This window comes from Halichoeres trimaculatus, unplaced genomic scaffold (assembly GCF_033239565.1).
Source record: "Halichoeres trimaculatus isolate MK-OKI-2021-1 unplaced genomic scaffold, fHalTri1.1 fHalTri1_scaffold_4, whole genome shotgun sequence".
NCBI classification, from domain to species: Eukaryota; Metazoa; Chordata; class Actinopteri; order Labriformes; family Labridae; genus Halichoeres; species Halichoeres trimaculatus.
In genome coordinates, this window is record NW_027437182.1 from 14,434,179 (window position 1) to 14,451,825 (window position 17,647).

The following is a 17,647-nucleotide window of genomic DNA, read 5'->3' on the forward strand; positions in this document are numbered from 1 at the left end:
GGCTGGCTGGTGTAGGCCAGACTGTGTGAGGGTGGTGTGTGGTTGCTGTGTCATGTGGCAGTACACTGCCTCGTCTGTTTAGGTGGTGTGGCAGTGAATAAGCTGCCTTCTGAAAGACAGGAGGTTTTCAATAAGATTGGGGTACATTTGTCTTAGGTTCAATGGGATAATGGCTTTTTTCTTTTCTTTATGTGTTCAAGGCCTACATCAGCAGCTGGGTTATATTCTCTGGAGAAAGCTTTACACCAAGTGAACTGTTGTTTGGATGGTAATGCAATGATTTTTCAGGGTGTCATGCAAATTATATCAATTCAAATCATGATTTATACTGTCACTCATCAATAATGTAATTCTTTAGACATTTAATTGAAAACATTGAAATTGGTATTTCAAAAGCTAAGTATTTATGAGCTTTATAATATGTTAAATCGCAAATGCTGTAAGATTAAATAAATTGAAATTCTTCATTTGCTTTGCCATTTTAATGGCTAGGTCAGTTTTCAAGAGCAAAGCCATGATCTTGCTCAAACAACTTCAACATTTCAAAACAATTGTTGCAACAAAAAGTCAAAACTGTTTTAACTCTTGAAAGTAGTCTTATAAATTTCCATATCCAGTATTTTTCTTTTGAAAAGTAGAGTTCTCAGCAGTAGTGCACACAGCAGTCCAGTGTGACTGAAATACAACTCTGTTAGCTACTCAAACTTTGCTCTCTGGGCCTTGGTCTGATTGTACAGGAGGTGTGTGACTCTGCCATTTGTTGCTGCAGTTGTTTTTACTCCGTTTTAAGGAGGGGGAGGTGTAAAACTTGGCCCCTCATTAACTACATACACAGTGCTAAGCTTGAATGAACTGCTGTGGTGATACAATTTAAGCCACCAACTAGCCTTCGGGTCACCGGCTTCCACTTGACTTCACGAGACAAGGAATAAATTGGCTCTTTTTCTTCGCTAATTAAGATGAATGGGATTAAAGGGATTTCACATTATAATGTAACAGTTGATTTTAGCTCTTCAAGTTTGGTAACCTAGAAAAACAAAATATTAAAATGTTTCTTTTTAGAAGTACAGGCCTATAACCACTTGCACCACTTGTTTAACATCAAGAAAGGGACAGGCAATATACCAGTTTCCTTGCATTACTACAAATATAGTGGTACAGAATTATATTTATGGTGAAAGTTAACCCCCACGGGCTATTAAAAAGTGAAGCTCTTTGTTTGAGGTTGAACAGTAAAGCAGCATGTAAACAGCAGCCTACAGTTACTGCCCCACCCTGTATAAGTACAGTTATTTTCCCTGACAGATTAGAACTGCTGTGATATGACATGTGTTAAGGTTCGGGTGTGTTCCCTGTGTTGTTTCACGTGAAATGCTGGTTTCACATGTAAATAATTAATCAGAAAAGGACCCTACCGACATAATAATAACACAGGGCCTTCTCTTTAAAGGTCCTGAGAAAGGGACCGCCCTATTTCCATAAGAGGAAATGGGCGGTCACTACTAGCCAACTACCTCACTCTGATTGGATAATCGGTCTGACATGACCGTTTTTACAAAGTCGTCACTGACGCTGATTGGTCCGCTGACTTGGTCCGATTCGGGCTCATTATCTTAATCAGCCGTGGATGAAGTGAGAGAAAAAAGCAGAAGCCAAACAAGAACGGTGGAGTTTGGCGTGGAGCGTCGTTTCTAAACGAACCGACGATCACCGGCTGAAGGAAGAATGCTTGAAAACAAGAGGGAGAGATTGAAAACATTTCTTCGGAAGATCGACGAGAAGGCCATCGTCAGAATCAAGCATTTCATGAAAGAGAGGTGAGCGGAATGAATGTGGTTAGCTGGGACCGCTATCTGCCGGCGAGCTCCATCAACAGGGTGGATGCTAACGGTTAGCATCTATTTGATGACAGAAAACTCACCAATAAAGAAAAGATAGTTTTGTCCTATTTCATTTTATTATTTAACGCCGAGCTGTATTAAACGTAGACGCTTGTTTTTGTTTTTCATTGTAAACCGTTAGAAGCGAGAAAATGTCAGATGGTAGATAACGCTAGCTGGCTAGCCAACCATCTAAACTGACGATGTGTTTGTATTCTAATGAAATTTAAGTAATGTTACCGTGACAGTTACTTGAATTGGAACAACACTATAAAGTCAGTTGTTTAATGCCTCTAAATTATTTTAAAGGCAGTTATGTTTGGTCTGTTTCCGTTGTGAGTATCTTAACTATATGTACATTAGCAAAAGCTGCTTAATCTACAGTGAGCTCAACCCTGGATGTTGGCTTAGCTGATGTTAGTCATCGATTGAACTGTTGATGACCCAAAGGAAACACCTGACAGCGATGACATACTGTGTTTTAAAGACAGATTTGGATTGCCTTTAGAGCATTACAGTTAATTAGATAATTACTGTTTCAGTCACAGATTGCTAGTAATCCTGGAAGTTATATCAGCGAACAACCACTCACTATTTCTGAGTATGACGTGTAGCTCTTCTTTGTATGAAATGTACAGATACAAAACTGTATTTTATCCACTGACATATTCAATAACACAATGGTTGACCCACATAATGTGTGATGTTTATGTTTACCTGACTGACCTTTGCTTTAATAGCAGTTTAAAAGGGGCACATAAAAGGACACTTGTCCAGATTTGTTGGGTCCATAATCTCACTTATTTTCAGAAATGGTGACTCCAGCTGCTTGCCTATGTGGGCAGGGATGGCATCCTTTTCGTCTGCTATGAACATTGCCAATTCTGTCCTGAGATCCAGAGCAGACTAGTACAACTTTAGACATAAGCACACATATATTTTGTTTCCTCTGCCCCCGGGGAAATGCGCACACACACTTATCACACTTCGTACAAGCCAGTGTATACTTTCTCTGAAATTTCTATTTTTAACTCCGATGAGTCCGGCACAGGTGGTATACGGTGTTATGTAAATGCTCCCTGGTTTCAGTGTTGGTACTCCTCGTCCTCTTGGCTTTGCTGTCCACTTTCTTACCCATAGATAGCCAGTTGCAGCAATCCTAAAGCCCAGCCAATCAGAAGTGGCCTCCTGTTTATCAGCATAGCTATGATGTGTCTGTAGCGTGGTATGTAGGTCTGTTTCCAGAACACACACATGCATTTATAAATAGTATGTTTTATCCACTCAGAACCATATCATGGAGTGTGAAAGGTGAAAAGTTATGTCGCAAGGTATTTGAGTACTTAAAATGAGTGAATACACAGTAAGTCAACACAAAATGCCTCAGGTTTGCTTTGCATACAGCGGAAATATTTGAATAACCTTATTTCAAGGGAAGAATTTCAGGAAGAATCTAGCCTAGCTGCACATCTTGTTGAGATGGAGGATCCTGGAATAGTCTGGGTGGGGCTGCTTTGCAGGCGTTCTGCTGGCTCCAGGAAGATGTTCCCAGGACGCAGCCTGTGTGCCACTGTGGGCAGAGAAGCCTGCGTAGGTTGAAATTATGAGACGTGCTAAAGGGGCAGAGGGAGAGCCCAAGTTAGACGACAAAAACCACATCTGCAAGACTGTTTTATCGCTTAATGAAGGGTTTCATACTCACCAGCTGGTCAGGGCTGAAGTCATATGCTGTCTGTGTCAGGGTAGTGCTAATGACCACTCCTCAGAGAGCCAAGAAACAAGGGCTATATTTTTCTCAGCTGTTTCACCTTTCGGTAGTCACAGTGGCTTGGTGAATTCCATTGAGGTAGTTGTTGTCTATTTTCAGACACGTGTGGCTTTGTGCGGCTTTATCTTAAAGAGGAATTTGGTTCTTGTCTGGTAAATGACGGGATAATATTTAGGTTGATAACCTTGTGGACAGAATGAGCTCTCTTTATGGAAGATTGGGCAGTTCAGCTATATTTGATGTATTTTAATGTGAAGATACACTTAGTGTTTTGGAAAGAGGGAATACTTTACATATGCACGACTGCGTTTGAGCTATGCCTTTAGCAGGAATATATCTGTAGGAGGAAAATAGTAAGCCTCAGAAGAGCCTACACCGCACTTAATTTCATTTCTGTCATCAATTCAATACATTTTCTTTATGCAAGGAATGCAGGGATATTTTGATGTTTTGAGATCAGTGTGTTTCAGCTTTAAACAGGTTTTTACCAGGTGTGTAAGACTCCACGTGAATATTTAATTCATTTTCTCTTGTTAGAAGCTGAGCTCAGCAGAATGTGACTGCAGATGAAGTATACAAGCCTTCCTTGTTTTCTTCCTTGAGTGGCCTACTTTCCCTTTCAACAAATTTAAAGTCAGGTGGGATTTTCCAACCCCCAGCACCCCGTGCCACCCCCACCCCCCATCCCAACGCTCACATGCCCGGTCACTTTGAGCACCAAGTGGCGTGGAAGAAAGACCCTCTGTGTGTAGGCACGGGGGAAGTGGAGGGAGATGTTGCGCACACAAGGCCACATGACTCCCAACTCAAACACACACATACTCTGCAGCACATGTACACAGACACACTCTGTTTCAGTTGGCATGCAAAAACACACTCACATGCAGTTTCCCTGCACACTGAGGCCTGGCAGGGTGCCACAGACTTCATGTTACTGCCATGACTGAGGCTCATGTTTACACATATGCACATATATGTGATCCCCTCCAGACTGCTACAAGCAACTTATATATAAATTTTTGTAAATTGGCTCATTTTTTACTAGTTATCTGTTGGTTTCCAGTTGTGACTCAGACTCAGTCATCATCAACTAGGCCACATTTAAATCCAGCTGACAGCTATGGTGGCACACTGTACTACTAACGTGAGATTAACACAGATTAGAACTCTTTGAAGCTGTGATGTGTTGTGTTAAAATCAGTAGGTTTTGTAAAAAAAAAAAAAAAAATCTTAACTGTCCCATTTGGCTCAGTGAAGCACAGCTGCAACAGTCTGCTGCTTTTCTTCACAGAAAAAAATAACAGCTTTTGATTGGGTGACGTAGAATCAGCCGTTCACATGACTAATGATCCCCAGCTCTCCAGGAGATGGTGCTCTCACTTTGCACACGTCCGCAAATTCTCAGCCAATTTACAGAATATACAAGAATTTCAACTTATGTCCGACTCACATGCTGTCCTCATGAGTCTGCTGTCCTGATGTTGGCTGTGGGAAAGCGATAATACAAACATCCTTTACTGAAGCATTCTTGTCTTAAGGGCACAAGCTGTGCAGACCAGCTGATGTAATGCTGACGTGTGCAGCTCGACCTCTGGGATCATCTGTCTCGTCTCAAATCAGAGCTTCTTTTCTCCATGCCCTGAGGAGTTCTACTGCTGGCTGGAAAATCTTGTGCTGAACATATAAGATCAGAGTTTATATAACTATTCTCATCAAGCAGAATGAAAAACTCCCTTTCTTGTGTTATGTCATTGTACACATGCATTTTAAGTTGTGTAAGTCTTCAAGCTGCCAACATACCATGGAAGTGTGTCAAAAACAAACCATAAAGAGTCAGTCAAACTGTCAGGTGCAGTTTCTCATCATACATTGAACCATTTATTGCCAAATGAATACAGTTAGAATTGGCGTGACAGCTCTGCTTTTCAGAGTACTTCCTGCTCGAGCTTTCCAGGGAGTGCATAGCAAAACCCCATACGTACAGATTGAAAGGATGCATACATACCAATAGAATACATACAGAGTCTTAATAGGAGGAAGCTGGGGTGGAGGAAGAATTATTAAGACGGCAGCAGCTGGGTAGCAGGGATAAGACAGAGTGAAGACGTGGTTTAAATACGCCGCCTTGTAGTTAGACACGCTGTGATTGGTTGAGAGGGGTTAGTGATTGAACATCAGCCTGTCAGCTGATCACAGCTGGGCGTATGACTTCCTTGTCCTGCATGAACTTACGCTAACTTCATTCATTTATTCTGTGGAGCTCAGTTGTCCAATTTCGGGATAGGTGGACAATTTTTAGGGCTCTTGGGTGAAATCAGATAACATGAGGGCGCTGTTTCCAGCAAGCATTTTGAAATCTTATTTTCAAAACTTAAACAGAGAGGGACAAATAAAAGGTGCAAGTGTTCATGGAAAAGCTCTGAAGGGGTTTACACTAGGAGCTCCTGTTGAAGTTAGTGTGCAAGATGAATGAGAGAATTTTATTCAGATGTAGATGTATACTTCACACATTGTTTTGAAGAGTTTTTTTAAGGACTTACAAAAAAAAACATCCTCTAGATGTTCTCTCATCCTTTAGACCCTTTCACTTTTGTGTTTTTGTTTTTTTTAAAGTAGATTCCTGCTCCTAAGGCACCACTGTTTCTTTAGTAGTCCCTTTCTCAAAAAAGAATTGAGAAGTAGCCTTGTGCTATCTGGGTAACGTGTTTAAGAGATAAGAGAGGATCACAAAGAAAGAGAGGAGCTCATTGTGTGTGTGCAGGACAGTTGGTTTGTTTGTTTGTAAGGAATCAGGAGGTTTTATTGTGCCATCCCATGATGGAAAGATCTATTTTTAACAACAATACTTCAGCTTGTTCGCAGAAGTTTCACAACGAAAACATGGCAGGTGGTGTATGTGAGGAGTGAGACGTGGCGGCTAATTTAGGACTGATGTCACGGGTGCACTTTGACTTTATCAGTCCGCGTGTCGCTGACAGTGAGGTCATCGTTTAAAAAAGAGGAGATGAACTGAAGCTCTTAGTTGAGGTTTGTGAATGAAGCCTTCGTTCAATTAGGAGAAGAATACATTAATGTATTGACTCTTCTGTCTGCCAGTGTGTATTCTGAGCTCTCCAATTTCCTTTCAGTCAGATACTCTGAAGTGTAATGGCTCCATTAGCGGCATTCACAAAGAGCAGGAGCTGTGCATTGTCATGCACATCACACTGGCTGCTTTTGAAGCCGTCTCTGCGTTGTTATTGAAAACGAGCTGTGGAAAGTTGTTGTTGATGAGAAGGACCTGGCAATGTCCCTCTGACCCCCACCTCTCCACAATCCAACCCCCTCTACTGTTCCAGCCGTTTCCCAGACAACTCATGCTTAGCCTCAAAAAGTACAAAGCTTGTGAGAGCTTAAACCCCAACCAGTCTTCCCTCTTCATTCCTGTTCTCATTCCTGTGATGTTTCAGTGAATGGCTTCACACTGAGCTCTCTGCTGCTTTAAAACTTTGCAGTGAGACAGACCTTTACACTCTTTCCAGTCAGCTGGCACTGCTCGGGTCCAAGTGCAAGAGCTGCAACTGCTGCTCTCTGTCATTCTTCCGCCCTGTCCGGCAGTGCCTGCAAGTTTTTAGAGATTGTGGAGACTTTGTCGGTCATGGAGAGAGGGAAAAGCTTGCATGGTGCTGGGGTTGATTCTCATTGCTCTGAAGATTTGGGAAGGTAAGGAGAGCAAACATATCCAGTTTCTGCTTCCAGTCAGAACTTCTCACAGTTTCTCACATTAGGTAGGGCTGACTGAGGCAGCACTGCTAGCTTTATTTTTAAACCAAGGCTGGCTGCATGCATTTCTCAATGACACGTGAAAGGAAAGTGAATTTGCTAAAGTTTTTAGTCTCACATTCAAAATGTGGCCATCAGATTCATCTCTGTCCTTGTGATCAACAGCTTACTTCCCAGAAAATGTCAGGCTTACTTGCTGCCTCAAAAGGATCTCTGATTATTTGCAGAGTAATGGTCATAAAGCTATGCTTATTAAAGTGATTATCTCTGGTCTCATGTCAAAGTATTGGAGCACTCACGGATAAAAGCAATGGATCTCACTGCTGTGTTAACATCATATCATCTGTATTTCTCAGAAAATGCCATCATGTGAGCCAGACAAATTGTTCAGCACTGTATCCAGATAAAAGTAGTCCATAACCTCATGCATGACCATTATAATGGGTCGCTGCAGAGGATTTGATAAGCCTGTGCCTGGATTAAAATGTCAGGCGTGCCAGGCTCCATTGATTTCAATCAGGTGGCGCTCCAACAAGGAACTAGGTCAGAGGTTAAGGGTTTGGCCATAATGCACATTTTCAGGTGGGTCAACTCCTGCTTCGTAAACAGCATGTTTCAGTAAAGAACTTCCTGCAGGCTGCACAAAGTTGAATTTATAGCTCTGTTTTTTTCCACTTCATTGATTTAAATATTTACCTTTCCACTCGTTTTTGTCTCGCAGTCCTTCAGCCTTAACAGCTTTGGCCTTGAACCCTTTTATAGGCTATCAGGAGGATGACTCAGTTTCCTTTCCCGCAACAACTTAGATTATGGCTTCTTGCAGGGTTTTTGCTCTACCTGGTGACTGGTTCAAAAAGCATTTTATTATAACTATCATGCAGCTTCAGCCTCGAGGTATAACAAGTGTGGTGAGGGCTTTTTATGTGTATTGACATCAACTGAGTGTTAAAGAAATGCAGCATGGGTACTGTTATTAGTATGAAGATGACTTTTCTTTTACCAAAGATGTGAGTGTCTCAACTACCTGTTACCATTAGAAACTTTCCCCTTGAGGTTTTGAGTTCCTGTTAAATTTATTCTGCATTCTCATGTAGCAGCAGAGAAGAGCCACTGGTTTCCTAAGTGTTCCAGGATGTGGTGTCAACACGGTGGTGTTAATGGTTACCGTAAGCCCTGAGCTGTGAGAGGAAGTTGTTGAGAAATTCAGACAGATATAAGTATTTGACTTTATTGCTCTTCCACTGGTAACCTCGCTGACAAGGGGAAATAGGTCAGCGGAGTGTGTGTGTGAACACAGGCAGGGGTCTGGTCAATAGTTCAAGGCTGGTTCTAAAACTGTTATCACTGTATTTCCTTTGTCTGTGCAGCAACATTAGAAAGGTACCACCACCAAATCTGACTTTATTTAGTAAACATGATCACGTAAGAGTTTATAAGTCAGAGCTTTTGTTAAGTTTTTCTCAAGTTTTTTTCAGGTGTTCACTGCAAAGAGGGCCTAAATACAAGAAAATGCTAAATTTGACAAAACAGTTTCTTAAAAATAGTGAAATTATTTTATTTGACAAGAAATATTAAAATAGGATAAAATTAAAAAAATAGTGGGCCTTGAAGTATTCCTAAGAGTTAAAACATGAAGAAATTTATGAGATCCTCATGCTATTAGAGATTTAAAAAAAATAGGAATACACCATAAAGACAGGAAACAAGTAAAAGCCCTCTTCAAACAGGATCATAAATCTAGTGCCAGGTAGTTTGAAGTTTAAAAAGTCAAGCCATTGCAAGCTGTTTCGAGATGTTGGGATTAGTTTTAGCCCATAAAAACAACTAGACACTGGTTAACGGGTTTTAAGAAAAAACAAAAGACTATAGAAAAATCTCAAATAAAACATCGTGATCTCTGAATAGGTTTATGATCTTTTATTGCTTTACTTGACACAGTGTCAGACTTTTGCCGAGTTTGCATTTGGTGTTGGTCCTCCTCCATAACCTTTCCTCCAATTACTCCAGTGACACAATGGAGAAATATGCCATCACGGGGCGTTTAACAAAAGTTATGCAAAGTCTTTTGTTGAGAAGTGTGGAGTCGTCCTGTATGGGTCCAAAGTCGTAGAACTGCATTTGTTCCATATGTGATGCCAGGTGTTGAAAGTTGAAGTTACTTTTGTCAAATCTGTCTCCTTTGATTGATGTAGACTGTGTGAGGATCTTTAGGGTTGTGTTATTGTGTGTCTGTTTCCTCGGTACAATCCAGTGCCTGAGGTGAGACACACACAAAGCACCACTCCTACATTAGGCCGGTCTGAGCACCTCACAAGTATTTCACACATTCACTTGCGCACAGAGCAGTTTTCACTTTGTGATCCCACTCTGCCCCACCAGAGCAAATCCCAACAAGACAGGATCTCAAATATGGGAGAAAGTTTGCCAGTGGAAGATTTTGTAGGACAAGCCTTGTTTTCCCAAACGTGTCAGTGCCTGTGTTGTGCTCCCTTGACTCAGGGAGCTTAAGTGTGTACGTTGGGCTTTTTCATGCTTGTTTGGCCCTGGGGGCGTGGTTGAGTTTGACGTCACGCTCTACGTGTGTGTCAGACCATTCTCAACACAAACTGGCTTCCTCTGTAGAAGCACATTCAAACAACAGCTTTTTCTGGCAGGATGTGGTGAAGGACCCTGGATTTAAAGGACAACTTCTCTGAGAGCACAAACCTGTAACACAGAAAGGATATTTTATACTTTAATTGTCATACTTTTAAGAAAGGAGAGCAAGTTTGAGTTTTTTTTTCTAGTAGAAGGAGGAAATGCCTACTGTAAGTAGGTACATGAGTTTTCGTTCATCTAAGCGATTTAAACTAATCAGGTAAGGTGAACTTTATGTTATCAATTTAGTAGTTCTGAAGTTTTAACTGCTTTGTTTTGACACACATCTAACCCTGTGAATGGTTCTTTGTCAGATAAAGGATGAATTAAATTTGGTCAATGCTTTTGAAGATCACTTCAACCCTCCCTGTTTGTACACTTTTACTGGAATTGAACAAAGGCTGTAACTTTGAAACATCAAGGGTTACTTGGTTTATTCCCGCACACACCAGATTGTGAAGCTGTAAGTTGGTGTTATTATACAGCAGCGCTGCTGACGCAACTCTGAACAATAAAACTAGCAGTAAAAGTGTGACCTTTTCCATCACATCAGAAAGATGAGCACAGTGTTTGCCAAATGTCAGTGCAGCCTTCATAAAGCTCTGAATTTCTGCAGGATCGGAGTGAGTCGCATGAATTCAGAATGCGTGTGCTGTTCTTTGTTAGATGTTGAAACCCTGCAGGGTGCAGGAAACAGTGACAGGCAGCTTGTCACAGTGTCTGAGTTTGTGTTTCTACACAGATGAACATAATTTTTTTTCAGAGGGTGTGTTTCACTCAGACTTTTTGTGCTTCAGCTTGCTGCTGTCTGCTGTAGATGCAAATAATCATGCTGGGATACATAAAGTTCATGATCTTACTCCCCCAAGAGAAATTCAATGTGTCTATTGTGTGTGCACATGGAAATGACTTTAAAACTGTGGTTTGCATGTTGTTAAATCAGTTTTTTTTCCCTCTATGTCCACAGCAGCTACCCAGTAGAGAGCAGTGGTGGCGGGCTGCCAGCCAAAGTGAAGAAAAGCAGAAGCAGCTTAAGCAATGGCAGCATCAAGAAGGTGGAGGCGAAGAAAGCCTTGAGCTTGGAGGCCGCCCAGCTGGAGATCCAGCAGCAGCACAAAACCCTCACGAGACAAGTAGCAGTAAGGTAAGACTAAAGGAAAAAGAGTGACAATGATACAAAATGCCATAAAAAGTAGGCCAAACCCCAGCCTTACTTTCACACTTGACACCATGTGTTACGCACAAATGTCCCATTTGAAATCTAAAAGTGAATAAATGTGCCTTCAAGACCTTAAATTGCCTCAACAGGCAAGGATAATTTTATTTCACTCCTGAAAGGCAGAAAATTGTTCAAGTAGTGGAGACTCGCAGCTTACACGCATCACAAGACCGAGCCTAATGCTGAGCGTCTGCTGAGTCGTGATACACACATGACCACACAGCCGTTGGAGACCAACTGAGTTTTCACATGATTCAAAATGTGTGGGGTTGATATGTGGTGTTTGTTGGCGTGAAGAACCAACTTCATCTCACCTACCGCCTACATGACTGTGTGGTCGCCCAGCAACATATATCATTTTATATCTGGACTTCAACACAAACCAAAGTGGATCTCAGTTATTGGCTAGTTTAAAAAAATCTGTAGTGTACAAAAAGTCAGGAAAGGGCTCTATCATTGTACACGCTTCCTGACCATTTCCATCTTTACATCTTGTCTTCACAGATCACAGACGTTTGATGGTGACAGCAAGGCCTTTGAGAGGACAGAGAGCAACGGCACACAAAGTGTAAGGCCTAAATTTTGATTTGACTGTTGTTTTTATACTTGTCAGGTTAAAGTACCCTCTTGGTTATTCTTAGTACGCTGTGTAATAAATAGTTCTCATGTGATCTCTTCATCTTTCAGAGTTTCATGAAGCACAACAAAACATTCCACAAGTTGTTCCCAGACATTCCGAAGAGTGAAGACTTAATTCATGGTTGGTACACGGAAACAAGAGAAAATGTATGACTCAACTTTACTTTCATGTGGTTATTTATTTGTTCATTTGTCTTCCTTCAGCTTACATCTGTGCCCTGCAAAAAGAAGTGCCCTACCATGGTCGGCTGTACATCACTGACACCCATGCCTGTTTCTACTCCTCAGTTCTACTCAAAGACACTAAGGTGACCCGGCTGCCCCACACTCCAAAGCATTTCTCACTTTTTACAAACACTAATGTTATAAAGTATGGCCTGCAACGTCTCAAGTTCTTACGCAAACCTCTTTGTCCGTTTGTTTTTACAGTTAGTTATTCCAGTTTCCTGCGTCCTCATTGTAAAGAAACAGAACACAGCTTTACTTGTACCCAACGCCTTGTCCATCCGCACCACAGGAGGAGATAAGGTCTGCTTCTCACCAAGCACAGCAATGTTTTTGTATCATTAACATGAGCCACTCAGCTAATAGTCTTGTGTTTTCTTCTTTTCCCCTTTCTCCAGTTCCTATTTGTATCTCTCCGGAATAGAGAGTCATGTTTTCAGCTGCTCCGTTCAGTATGTCCTCATATAGAGGTGAGTTTGACCTTATTTCTATCTCTTTAAAAATGATGAAAAACTGTTTTCTATGACGCTATCATTGTGAAACAAAGGTGATCACAGATTGTGTTTCATGTTCTTAAGTGTGACCATAAAAGTTTGCAACTATGTAAACCTGCTTGTTGCAGAAACAGGGAGTCTTTTGAATTTTACCATAAACATAAAAGAAAGAGAAGTAGTCCTTCCATTGCAACTTCTGCAACACCTCTGAACATTTTATGTTGCAATGTTTGGATTTACTTCACTGAGCATGAGAATTCTGGCTCTCATATGTGTTCTCCAGGAACCGCCTCTGCGATAAGACTGTAAAAATAGAAGTAGCCTGGAATAATTCTGTTTTTATTCATACATTTGTTTTTTTTCTTTGAAGGATGCAAGCACAAATAGTAGCCCAATCTTCTCGTCAGCTGAGAACAGCTTTGATAAAAGCAAAACCGTGGTAAGGGACTTTTTCTTGTTACCTTTAAATTTAAAATGTCATGGTTTGTTGTCACAGGGTTCAGGGAAACATTTCTTCCATGAAAGCATAATTACCTTAGCCTGGAAATTCCTGAGACACAAGATAGCATGGCAGCTCTATGAAAGAGCATCATGTAATGGTATTTTTTTCTTTTGCTTTGACAGAACTCCAGTCAGTCCAGTCTGGACGACAGCTTTGACCAGTTTGATGGCTCAGAGTCACAGTCTTTACAAGACCAGCCTCTGCACAGACCGCTAAGAGGTAAGTCCTCAGCCCCATTTGTTAGCATTGTACCTAACACCAGTAAGCTCAGTTCAGTGCCTAAACAATCTTTTTTCTGTGGATAGAAAATAATGATAATCCCTTCTTGAAAGATGAACATGCTCAAATAGACAAAAAAACAATAAGCGACACTCTTATCTTTTGTGTGTCAACTGGCTAGACCAGTAATGAGGACAAAAACAGAGATCTGAAAGCAGCCCAACACTGACTCTCCCCCTCTCTGCTCCTCTTCTTCCTACAGAGGCAGTGCCTAATGGGAACGTCTCAGCTTTCAGAAGCCTACACATGCAGCCAAGCGAAAGCTCATCCTCAGAGGAGCTGTCAGTTTCAGGTGAGATGCACATTAGATTATGGCCAAGCTGTGGTACACAGCAAAAACTCAAATCCAAGAAAATGTTAATGCATTACAAGTCTAGTAGAATTTCTTTTTTTAAGATATTAAAAGAAAAAAATGTGCATGAATTGCAAGTGTGCGTGAAAATACACATTTTTGGTTGCATGCAACTTCTTTTCACTTTTGTTCTCTGCAGCCATTTTTAGATGAAAAATGGTTCCAGGTGTGAACTTGCATTAAGCTAATTCTGGTTCAATGCATCAAATGGTTACATTTGCATTGCACATGGTCCCTGATAAATCAAATTAAATCAAACGAAGAACATGCAACCTACCAGTGCTTACACAGCAACACTCAGCAAAGTTAAATTAATCATAAGCCACCTCCACGAGACGCTGTATTCATGCTTTGTGTTTGTTTCCTTCTCCAGGCTCAGGTGGATCGTGGGTTTGGAATGTGACGGAAAAGGCCAAGTCCCTGCTGGTTCAGAGAGAGGCCAGCACCCTCAACACTCTACTCTTCATTTACTTGATTTTGTGAGTAGCTTCTTGTCTCTGTCTCATACCTTTTCTCTTCTTCTTCCTCCTTTTGTTTGTTATTTTTTTAGAAATCAGTACCATATCTTCCTCTGTACTAATCTACAACTGCATCTCTATGTTTATGTCACACCTTCCTTTGTAGTAGAACTAAGTGAGTTATCGTGATGTCATTACATAATGGCAAAAAACTTGCTTGACAGAACATCAAAAAGTTGGCGTGCTTTCTAACACAAGAATGTTCTTGGTACGGCACAACATTCCCTTTTTACAAGCTCCCTTTAAACAAAGGCTAGGCACTAGACTAGAGTGTGACTGTCAGACTTTTTTGCGATGTAAGAAAAGGCACTGAATTTGACTCCCCATGCCTTTTGTCTGTTACAGGGTTGTGCTGCTGCTGCTGTCCTCTGGCTACATTGGTTTACGTATCGTGGCTCTGGAGGAACAGCTGACATCCCTGGGGGCTCTACCTGAGTTCACCTTACAGAGCGGGTAAGCAGTCCTCTTTCCTCCTCGTGTTGTCTTCTCTGTTGCACTTTGAGTATAAACCTGCATAAACACAACCTTAAAGCTTATTACACACAAAACAGGACCATAGATATCTGTTTGTTATTATCTTAATCTTCATAATGAACTTATTCTTGTTTCCATGAGTTCTACTGAAAATGATTAGGAAAATACAGAGTACAGTTTACACAGAACCTATTTAGTTAAATGACAGAGTGAAAGCTTTTCTATGTAATTAAAAATCAATTTCCTTGTTAGTATTTTGCAGGATAGAGTATCACACACAGATATTCCCTTCACAATATGTTTACGCCGTTACATAAATGTTTGGCTGTCTGTCAAGGAAACAACATATTAGTTCCTGTTAAAGGTGTAGCCTTGCTGCAGAGTCACTAAATATTTGAGTATTTTTAGGTGTGTATTGGATTAGCACTCAACTGGTTCCCTCCACTCTCTTTCCAGATACCGCCAAGACACGTAACACTCAGCGACTGAAGGAGAGATCAGCTGACTCATGACTGGAGGATTATTATCACATTACTGGCCTCTTCCTGCAGAACACAGCGGGAGAAATTTCACTTGTAGTGCTCCTGAACGTGGCCAGTGCTGTTTGCTTAGAGGACAAAAAAACAGCCAACCTGTGCAATTTCAGAGACAATTTGTTAACTTGAAGGGCTATACTTCCTCCTAGTGCAGTAACAAATGGACATGCCAGGACTTAGTCCCACAGAGCCGAGCCAAAATGTGTCCACACACACTGCCTGGCTGCAGCGTGTCTGACATTCAAACCAAAGCCACGCGGCTCGAATTTAGCAAATGTGCCGCACTAGCCAAGTTTGACGGGCACTCCTCTGACAGAAACTGTTCTTCATCTGTGAACTTCTGTTCTTCACCTTCCTTTATATACTATCCTCTCCCTGAGCATGCAGTCTGAACAGGGCTATACCAATCAGCATTAGACCGCTGTAGTGCTTATTAATGCACCTCAACACCAGAGGGGTAGTGCTATGCATAGCCAAAGATGCACACAGTGCACATCTTTTGCATGAGTGCACTGAGATGACTTTTTAGTGATTTTTCTATCGCTCATTTTCCCTTCTGTCTTTCAACAATTCATACAAATCTGTCTCTGTCCTCAAACTCGGTATCTGTCGAGTAATTTCTCTTTGAATGGTTCTGTAATCAGCCGTGGGTTGAAATGATGATTGATGTAATCTCAAAATCAGACCAGCCCACAGAGGCTCGACTTTCTCCTGATGGTCTTTCTCTTTCTCTCTTTCTCCAACCAGCAATGATTGCAGTATTACTCACCTCGTCTTTGGTATGATTTAAAGCGGTTTAATGATCAATGCTCCGAGGCTGATTTTTACCAGATTGTCTCTGCTGGATGAATGCATCATCAATGCACAAATATTTAGCACAGTAGGACACAAAAAGGTCGTGCCAGTGGTAAAAAAGTGTTTGTGTTCCGTAAGATAAAGTTGAGAATATGTTGGTATATTGGTAAAAAGTACAAACCTCTTTCTACGACTGGCCTCAAGTGGCATTTCTAGAATTGTTAGGTTATTTAAAGTAGCACCAACAATGTATTTCTAATTTCTCGTGCATGTGTCAGCAATATCGACACTTGACTGATACTGTATGTGCTTTCTCACTCTTAAAACCAGAGAGGAGATAAGCTGCCATGCTTGCTGTAAGGTCCAAAATTTCTGCAGCAAAACAAGTGGTCCCATGAAGAGATTTCAATATGCAACCGATTATTATGCATGGCAAAAATGTGATTGATCTTTGTGTGATGTTTTTAAATGGAGATCGGTGTTTGTGGGAGAGAAAATGTGTAGGAAGAAAAGAAATGAAAACAAAAATGTGAATGAAGGAACAGCTCAAGCGAGCTAGCGCACTTTAAAAAATGTGTTGTGCCTGTCACAAAGACACGGGGGTTTGGATTGAGAGGAAATGGCAAAGCTAGCGATCTGTGGTATCTGATGGTGCTAAGACTTTTTTAAAAAAATTAGTTTTCACTCAGGGGTGGTGGGCACTACCTGCCACGTGGTTTTAGGATGTCATCTCTTCCTTTGTCATTTCAAAGTGTTGTGCGCGTGATGGGGTTCACATTTTGTACATCTCAGCTTTGGTGGCTTTCTCAAATGTTCCTTTGAGAAAGAACACTACTTTGACTGAGATTCATTTGACTTTACTGACTTATAAATCTGTATTCAGCTTCTCAAAATGCTTGTTTTTTTTTTCTGCCTCTTATGAAGCTTTTTAAACTAACCTTGTAATGCATATCCACATCACAGCCCAAAAAACTCAACACCATCCTTCTTGTGGAAAGTCTTTTTCACAAGATGTAGCGAGATAACTTTGACCACATCATGTTAAGTGACGGTCACATTCTCATGTTTGGTTCTGTCTAAATGCCATATACTGTACTGTCAGTTCTTATAACCCCCCAGCAGGGGGCAGCACACACATACACTGTCCTTGAATGGACGCAATGCAAGAATCTCAATGAAGAGGGCAGTATTTGTGTGGTTTTGCACTATTCAAAGTGTTGTAAATAATTTTGTATCAGTTGTTAATGTCCTTAATTCTACTACGGTCCTATATATATTTATTGCATTCTGTGTAATTCAAAGTAGTCTCTGTGAGATGACTTTGCTATTGTTCAAAATAAATCAAATGTTGCGAAGTAAATAATACCCTGTGTGTTTTCTACAATCCTCTTTACATGTCAGTACATCCACTAAAGAGAAAGGTTAGTGATGTCAGGCAGTATGGAAAAATACACCCAGACATTGATTTATTGACATTTTTACTGTGAAATTTATAATTAATTGCTAAAAATGTTGCAAGGGTAGATTATCAAAGGACAAGCCTGTTTTTAATGAGTCAAGAAGATGC

General features: G+C 41.0%; 1 protein-coding gene across 3 annotated transcripts; it reads left to right on the forward strand.

The window, feature by feature from the left end:
* The first annotated feature begins 1,573 nt into the window (after positions 1-1,573).
* LOC141789517 (GRAM domain-containing protein 2B) lies at positions 1,574-17,431 on the forward strand. Of its 3 annotated transcripts, none has more exons than XM_074668946.1 (13): positions 1,574-1,817; positions 11,018-11,191; positions 11,771-11,834; positions 11,954-12,026; positions 12,110-12,213; positions 12,335-12,433; positions 12,529-12,600; positions 12,995-13,063; positions 13,249-13,345; positions 13,608-13,697; positions 14,131-14,236; positions 14,621-14,728; positions 15,206-17,431. In XM_074668946.1, the coding sequence occupies exons 1-13, from the start codon at positions 1,726-1,728 to the stop codon at positions 15,222-15,224; spliced, it is 1,167 nt and encodes a 388-aa protein (XP_074525047.1). In that variant the 5' UTR covers positions 1,574-1,725; the 3' UTR covers positions 15,225-17,431. The 3 variants fall into 3 exon arrangements, with proteins under 3 accessions (XP_074525047.1, XP_074525046.1, XP_074525048.1); XM_074668945.1 differs by having other exon boundaries at positions 1,576-1,817; positions 11,015-11,191; XM_074668947.1 differs by lacking the exon at positions 1,574-1,817 and adding an exon at positions 10,091-10,267 and having other exon boundaries at positions 11,015-11,191.
* Positions 17,432-17,647: the final 216 nt, after the last annotated feature.

Coding starts and splice junctions, on each gene's coding strand:
- LOC141789517 (XM_074668945.1), top strand. CDS start 1,726: ATGCTTGAAAACAAGAGGGAGAGATTGAAAACATTTCTTCGGAAGATC. Junction 13,064..13,248: donor TTGATAAAAGCAAAACCGTG/GTAAGGGACTTT, acceptor TTGCTTTGACAG/AACTCCAGTCAGTCCAGTCT. Junction 13,698..14,130: donor AGAGGAGCTGTCAGTTTCAG/GTGAGATGCACA, acceptor TTCCTTCTCCAG/GCTCAGGTGGATCGTGGGTT.